The following is a 9,028-nucleotide window of genomic DNA, read 5'->3' on the forward strand; positions in this document are numbered from 1 at the left end:
CGCTGTACTATTTCCGTCAAGATATCTACAGATATCTTCTGTATTAGTTGTGGGATAACCTTTATGCTTAAGACTGCTTTAATAATTCCACAATTATGATCATTCCACAAGTGTTAGCAAGGTTTAAACGTAATTGATAAATTTACTATTTGTCATATCATCATTTATGATCGTTAATAGCTCAAACATTTTCAATACGTATTTAAATAAAATATTCTATTATAGTTTGTTATCAATATAATATATTTTATCATAAGTAAATATTACGAATTTATTTAAAAAATTTTAATTATCGCGCATGGCTTTTATTGTCTTGTTTCATTTTATTTGTTTAAAAATCTATTTTGTATTCATAATTTATAATAAATATTAAAACATGCTATATAAATAAATATGTATAAAATAAATAAAATTGTTTTGATTTTATTTTTTTCAAAAAAGAAAAAAAAATTTAATAATATATAAATTATATGTAGCAGAAATTAAAATCAATATCAACAATAATTGCTCTTTTACTGTAGTATGTATAAAATTTAGCTCAATTTTTTTGTGTAAGAAAATGATTTTTTCTTGACATTGATACTAATAATACTATTTGATAAGATAAATATGCCAATGAAGATAGGCAGCCCCAATGACTTTGACCTTAACATATGTTGTCAAGGTCATGATCCTGAATAACCCTCAGGAAGTTTTAGCCTCGCTATTTATTAAAAAGTTATTAACAATCAAATTATACGATAAGAACAAGATATGTATGTACAGGAAGCACTCGCACACGCACACACATACACACACACGTGCGTGCGGGGGAATACAAAGGGGACCTTCGGCCCGCCTCCCACATTCACGCCGCCGGTAAGCAGGATGGACATTGCTTTACAACTTACAAAGTACATGCTACATTGTAAAGCATGGTCCACCCTGCTTACCGGCGGGGTGGGTGCGGGAGGGGGGGCTTTGCACCACTCCGCGCGCGCGCGTGTGTGTGTGTGTGTGCGCGCGCGTGCGTGCGTGTGCTTCCTGTCCATGCATGTACTTGTTATTATCGTATAAATAACTTTTTAATAAATAACGAGCGACGGCTGAAATCTCTTGGAGGTTTCTCAGAATTGTGACCTTGACCACATATGTCAAGGTCAAGGACATTAGGGTTGCTTCCTTTCATTGGCATATTTATCCCATTATATATATATATATATATATATATATATATATATATATATATATATATCTTAAAAATGTTTCAAATATAAGTTGGAATATTTCAATAGAGACATAAGTTGATGTTAGGAATATTTTTAGATGACAGTTTTCAAAATCAAGTGTTTCAAAATCAACTTTATTTTTTTTTTTAATGTAAACCTTTATTTTTTATTTCACATTTTTACAATCTTTTTTAAGATCTTTTCAAAATACTTTAATAAAATATTTTTTTATTAACTATTTTTTATTGTTTTATATTTTAATAATATATTTTGAAATAAAATAAAAAATGTTTTGTAAAATATTTATTTTTAATTATCTTACTGTAATATTTTCATAGAATAATGAGCTAAATTAATTTATGTAAAAAAAAATAAATAAATAATTGCTTAGAAAAATGCATTGTACATAATTATATACATTTTCTTAAAAACAATTTTTTTTCTGTATAACAATAAATTTGTCTCAATTTATTGTGTCAATTTGTCTTATTATTCTATATATAAAAATATTACTGTAAAATATTACGAGATTATTGAAAACTAAATATTTTAAATGTTTTAAGAGATATTTTACATTTTATATTTATATTTACAATTACACACAATATACAATTTACATTTATATTAAAATATGTAAATTAAAATAAAAATATAACTCTAATATTAAAAATCTAATAATAAAAAATATTTAATGAAAAAAATACTTTATTATAGCGTTTTGTAAAAATCTTAAAAAGGATTATAAAAATATGTGATAAAAAATAGAGGTTTTTATTTAAAAAAAAGTAAAAATTGACTTTGAAAACAATTTTGAAAACCATCATCTATTGTTTGTATAGAAACATTCCTATAATATCAACTTATGTTCCCCTTGTTTGCAACTTTTATTTAAAACATTTTTTTAAATAAAGTCTGCTGACAAAAATTTATAGTAGACGGTTGACAAAATCTGTTCAAGACTTGGCTATTTGGGTATAATTTATTGAAATAGCAATTTATTTGTTTACCACTATGCGGTGCAATATTCATTTTCTATATTTAACTTTCAAATTTTTGTCATGAAGCCTGCAAAATGCGACTAATAACATATATAATTATTTCTATCAGTTCAATTTCTTATACAATTCTCCTACAAAGAATTCGGATATTGAACTGATTTTGGAAAATCGGACACATAAATCCGATAAGTCCGATTTCATTTTTATGATAATAACTAAATAATTTTTTTCGGACAATTTCTGTTCGAATAAATGAAATTATTTAGTTATTATTTATAAGATAGAAATCTAAGATATAAAATAAAAATTCTATATAAATAAAATCTTTAATTCTATAAATTAAATTATTTAAATTTTCCTATATTTATTAATACATTACATTAATATAATATATGTATATGTTATTAATACAAAAATCAGAAAATGATGACCCTTGAATGTGATATATCGACTATTGACATAATTTTTAGATCTTATTAGTCTTAATTTAGGACGTCGAATTAGTCATTTTTTGATAAAAATTTATCATCACTTTGCTACTTTGAGATTGAGACTCTTAAAATATTTAAATCCATTTAAATATTTTAAGAGTCACAATCTCAAAGTAGCAAAATGATGATAAATTTTGGTCAATGTACCATTTTAAATGTATCATTTTGTATGCATGTCTAGAAGCTGCAGAGTCTGCTCAATTTCTACTGTCAAACTGCCGTCAAATTGCGCGCAGGCTTTGCATGGTTTCTGCTGTCAATCTGCTCACATTGCCTGTCAGCAGGCTTTGTCGACAAAACATTTAATGCGAATAGCTTAATGCGGATAATATAGACCATAACAAATATATATATATATATATATATATATATATATATATATATATATATCAAATTAAATAAAGTTTCAACTGAACTTTTTTGAGCATAGTGGTAGTTTTTAAAATCTATGTGTTAACAAATGGAGAGCTATGCATAATCTTTTTATAATAATGTGAATATTTTGATAGAATAAAAGTTGTAACGCTGTTTGAAGCGAATACAACAATGTAAGATATAATGTAAATATTTTACATATTATACGAGTTTTATTGATTTGAAATATCGCCAGCGATGTCTGATTAGTTTTTCTTAAAAAATAGCTTTTTTGTCAAAGTCACTAAAAATTCTTTTAGGAACTTTTATTTCAACATGAAGAAAGCTTTTCACAAAGTTTCATCGTAATCGGAGTTGTGCCTTTTTTGAAACTCCACCCCATATTATTTACGCTATTTTGAATTTATCAAATATGATATCGAATTTGTATTTAGCAATCTAAAAACCTCTTAAATTTGAATAAACGTAATTAAAAATTTTTTGGAAACATAAATAATCTAATTCTCAACTTTTTTGCAATAGATCTCATATTTAATTATACCTTATTAACATAGGCAATATAACAAATTTTGGTAAGTGTTGACATTAATTTATACCTCACAGATCATTTTCCTTTTGCCATATATTTGTATAATATACAAACATTATATTTGCAAGATGCAAACATAATGCGTGTTATAAATGTTATAATGTTATAATTTTATATTTAGCATATTGCGTTTATAAAGTAAAAAAAACTATTAATTAGAAATATATATAGATAGATATATAGAATATATATAGAAATATATATAGAATATATAGAATATATATAGAATATATAGAATATATATAGAATATATATAGAAATATATATAAATATAAATATAATAAAGTAGTGTTATATAGTGAAATATAGAGAATCGTAACATATAGAGAATTATTATATCAAGAATTGTAAGTATAAAGAATTAATACACATGCACATCTTGTCCCAATTATGATAAATAAATAATTAAATAAATACATATATGTATATATGAATATATAATATATATACATATATAATATAATTCTATTATATATTTAAGATATCTATATATATATATATATATATATATATATATATATATATATATATAGATATCTTATATATATAATATAATAAAATTATATTATATGTATATATATGTTATATATTATACAGGGCGTCCTAAAAATTTTGGCAGCCGAAGTGGTAGATTGGGCCAAACTGAGTCGAAAAATCCTATACCATTTTGCAAAATTTGCAATAGTTTTTGCGTTATTAATTAAAATATGTGAGCTAATGAGCACGTTGAAAAGCAGTAGGCCGGTATCGGCAGGCATGTACGATTACTTGTGTACGTCTCTTAATAATAAAAGCATCACCTAAGAGAGGTAGAATCACGTTGTCACCTCTTAGATGAGGTCTATCGCTTTCCAACGCGCTCATTAGCTCACATATTTTAATTAATAAAGCAAAACTATTGCAAATTTTGCAAAATGTGGTATAAGACTTTTTGACTCAGTTTGGCATTATCTTCACACTCGGGTGTGTCAAAATTTCAGGACACCTGTATATATATATATTATATATATATATATATATATATATATATATATATATATATATATATATACATATATATACATATAGATATATACATATAGAATGTATATGTAGAAATGTATATAGAAAAAATATATTATTATATTTTATTTGTGTATTATATATAATATCATGTTATTTATTAGAGAGAAAGAAAGAAAGAGAGAGAGAGAATATTAAATAACCGAAAAAGTTTCCTTCTTTGTTTTTGCTATAATCTAATTTGTATATAATAGTAATTTTTATATAAGAAAAAATATAAATACTTATATTTTAATTGATATAACATATAATTTTATTTTTTATTTTTTATTTATCTTATTATCTTATAAAGTCAACCGCTTTTATAATATTATACAAGTAACAAAATTTTGTTATCACTGTACACTTTTACACATTAAAATGTATAGCACTTTCACAACAACACTTTTTTAATTAATTAATTAAAATTATAATAGTTTTACAGTTTGCTTTAATTTATAATTTATACTTATACCATTTATTTACACAAAATATATTTTTTTTAATATGTTAAACGCAGAAACGCATCGTTTCTCGCATATTTATCTTAATCTGAATATAGCTCTATAATTTACACGATAAATGGCTTAATCAAATTAATATAAGTCACACTTTGCAACAAAAGAATTTCTTAATTTTTTGTCTCACACGCGTCATTCGTGCACAAAAGAAACTTCTCGATATGTCAATTATCTTCTTCAGATGAGTTGTCTATTAACCATCTGCCTATGAAGATGCTAGCAAATTCTGCTTCCTTCACAGTTGGCGGCTCGTTCTCCGCGGGTTGAATCGATTCGAGACTGAGCCGTACGTTCTCATAAAGAGTTGTTACCACTTCCTCGTTTATTTTGCTTCTTGTTATCACGTTCGACGTACCGGATATGAATTCTCTTGACGTTATGATGATATGTCCATTTGATAAGCTCTGTGACAAAAAAAGAGGAAATGTCAATTCTCTGTTATCATACAGATAATTATAAGTATTGTAATTAATTATTATTTGCCTATTATGTTTAAATTAAATTAAAAACGACATTTAAAAATTTTTATAATAAATTAAAACTGACTTGATAATAATTAAATATTAAAGAATAAAAGTTGTATTTTGTATTGTATCTTATATTTATAGAGTTTTGACAACTTAAGGCACATCTATTCATAAATAAAGATTTTTAATGTATAATTCATCATATCGATTATCTGTCAAAATCGATTATTGTACAGTTTTGCACATAATTGAACATATTTATGCATATATATTATAATTATGTATATACAAGAAGAGAAATGTAAAAAGGTCATAAAGATATGTAGTTGATCCTTACTGCGTCAGATATAATGTCGCTTTCTTCTTGGAAACTATCGGCACTGCCAAAGAAATATGGTACCTTATGCGCGCACATGTATAGATTCCTGATTTTTCGTATTTGCACCAGTTTTCCGTCCCTCAATCCAAAGACCGGCCTGAGCGCATAATTCGATTTCTCATATAACGAATGATCCACAAGCTTCTTGTCAATCTTGAAAGTTGTGTAACACTCGCCCTGGGTAAAGTTCTCCATCGCATCAAAAGTCACGTCATTGCTGATGCCATCGAGAATGGCGCCCACGCTCAACTGACCCACGATCAACCTGATCATGTCCAGCTCGCGTGGCTGAATATTCTCGTTTACTACGAGATCGTCCAATCCTCGCTTGTTGAACTTGATCTCAAATTGATCCTCGTTAATTTCATAAGCTGGCTGTCGATTCACTTGTCCAGTTGGCGTCGCCGGTTCCGACGGATTCAGATTATTCGTGATGAAACTGTTCGCCTTCGAGTCTTCGAAGTGACAGCTCAACGAGTGACCATTCTTCAATGGCTGGCAGATCAGCTTTGATTCCAAATTCAACCGTACACTACCGTAAATGCCCTCCTCTGGGATTGCAGTGCAGTTCACCTGGATCTGAAACGTGTATTCCGGTCCATGCGCCCACGTTTCATCGGTAGAGAGATGCGCCGCTGGGGGAAAAAAGAAGCATCATCGTATCATTACACGCATGAGGCCTGACAAAATAGCCGATCTGAGTGGCCGGTTAGGAGCTTGAATGGAGCTTGATTAGAGCGGTGAGTACGATGTCAATATGCATAGTTAAAAATCTTTGTTATCTCTCTCGGCTTAAAAACGTTTCTCTCACGGTTTCTGATAAGTGCTCATATTACATGATCGTTCCATTTTACGAACCTGACTGGCTGATATCGATCCGGTATCGATCCTAGTACTTACGAAAAGTAACGTTATTCGAAACAAATTGAGAATCTATTGCAAGAATATCAAAAATTGGCAAACGATCCCAATTCGAATTGATCCTATCCCAAGTTGTCTACACGATGTTGATGACAACAATTTAAAATTCTCACCTAAGAAGAACGGTATTACTACCACGTTCATCGTGACACCGTGCAACGTTGATCCACTTTAATGGAGTTACTGATGTTGGAGCTGCTCTTATACAAACGGCTAAACTGCACTACTGACCTCTTCTTACGATTAACGAGCTTCAATTTATTTGAAGCCGTTCTCCGTTTGTCACAGGAAAATAAAGCGTTTATTAAACAAAGAATAATATTTTTAAAATTTTAACAGAGAGTAGAGTAGCGGATAAAAAAATTAGTAATTATTAAGAAGAAACCAGATGGATCATCTATGTCAAAAGTTAATAAATCTAACACATTTCAAGATTCAGAATATTGACATTTGACATTGCGTTTTCAAAATATAAAATTAATAATCAATTTATGAGTTAAAGCAAACATTTGCCCTATAAAATATATAAGTTAATCTCAGAATCATAAATTATCTTATAACTCTGTTATAGTGATTGTACCACAAAATATAGCAAATATACACAAAAATTCTAAAATAGAAATTTTTATGCTACAGGACAAATCATTATTTTAACTCATAAATTAATTATTAATTTTATATCTTAAAAAACTAATAATGCTTTATGTGTATATGTGCGCAATATCAATCATGAATCTCGAAAAATATTATATTTATTAATTTTTAACAGAGCTGATTCGTACAATTCCTCTTTGAATGATAAGAAAGACGAATTCTGAATTTGATTTTTGGAAATCATAATTTGATATATATATATTTTACTGAAGTAAACTTTATTCTCAAGCACATATATACATATATACATACATATATACATACATACATACATACATACATACATACATACATACATACATACATACATACATACATACATTAAAAAATTTTATTTATTGATAACATATCTAACATATATTTTTTCGATTCTATAAATCGTATTGTTATTTGAATCAATTTTTCTTATTATACATGTCATCATCAAACATAATTGTAACTTATCAATACATATTATTTTTTATAATATATAATAATCGTATGCCAAACTATTTAAACTTTAAACTGTAAACGTATTGGTACAATCATTTTTATTTTTTTATTTAAAATTTCACATAAGAAAATCTAGAGCTCCTGTTTAAAAAATAATATAATTTCCTGCAAAATTTAGGGATTATTTTGCATGCAGTTTCGACAAAAAAATGTTTAACATCTCACATAGCATATAACATTGTAGAAATATTGCGGCAATGTTGCTGTAATGTTGCAACATTGCTGCAATATTGCTATAATGTTCTATGCTATGTGAAATATCGCATGAAAAAAAAAGATTAGTTTTATAATTTTTACGTACGTATTAAATTTTGATCTATTCTTTACAGATGTTTGACGATAATAAACAATGATAATTCTTAACTAAATGGACCTAACTAACCTAAGACAAGCAGTCGACGCATCTCTCTCGCTGCCAGTGGATAACTCCGGTTTTAAATCCCGTATCCCTGCTCTTATATTGCGCGTAGCATCAAGTACGCAGCGTTGTTTAAATATATATGTGTCGTAATCATCTGTATACTTCTAGATATAACTGACATGCCAATGAAAAGAATGAATGAAATAACAACATCCTGTTTATAGTCGCTTCTTCTATTGCCGTATTGAATGGTTCAATATTCTTATTCTTCTGTTCCGCAGGTTTAAATAAGCCAATATTAATTATTTGCGTTATATTGACAATATAGAAAACAATCTAACTGCATATATTTATGCAAAATAATAATAACAATAACATAATAAATTTTCTTATTGCTTTTATTAAAATAATCATAGATAAAAAAGTTTTGTTTTGTCAGAATCTCTTTCTCTTTCCTCACTATTTTAAAATAAAATTGTTTACACAGAAAAAGATTTTAATTATAAAATAAAAATATCAATACTTTTAATT

The 9,028-nt window shown here is 27.2% G+C and overlaps 1 protein-coding gene across 2 annotated transcripts; it reads right to left on the reverse strand.

Annotated features, from left to right (window-relative positions):
• Positions 1-4,974: 4,974 nt before the first annotated feature.
• LOC126851790 (uncharacterized) lies at positions 4,975-8,545 on the reverse strand. Of its 2 annotated transcripts, XM_050596119.1 has the most exons (4): positions 8,515-8,545; positions 7,104-7,263; positions 6,028-6,704; positions 4,975-5,627 (listed from the first exon to the last, which is right to left on the reverse strand). In XM_050596119.1, exons 2-4 carry the CDS (start codon positions 7,132-7,134, stop codon positions 5,388-5,390), a joined length of 948 nt encoding a protein of 315 aa, XP_050452076.1. In that variant the 5' UTR covers positions 7,135-7,263; positions 8,515-8,545; the 3' UTR covers positions 4,975-5,387. The 2 variants fall into 2 exon arrangements, with proteins under 2 accessions (XP_050452076.1, XP_050452075.1); XM_050596118.1 differs by lacking the exon at positions 8,515-8,545 and having other exon boundaries at positions 7,104-7,967.
• Positions 8,546-9,028: the final 483 nt, after the last annotated feature.

Source organism: Cataglyphis hispanica, chromosome 8, assembly GCF_021464435.1.
Source record: "Cataglyphis hispanica isolate Lineage 1 chromosome 8, ULB_Chis1_1.0, whole genome shotgun sequence".
Taxonomy (NCBI): Eukaryota; Metazoa; Arthropoda; class Insecta; order Hymenoptera; family Formicidae; genus Cataglyphis; species Cataglyphis hispanica.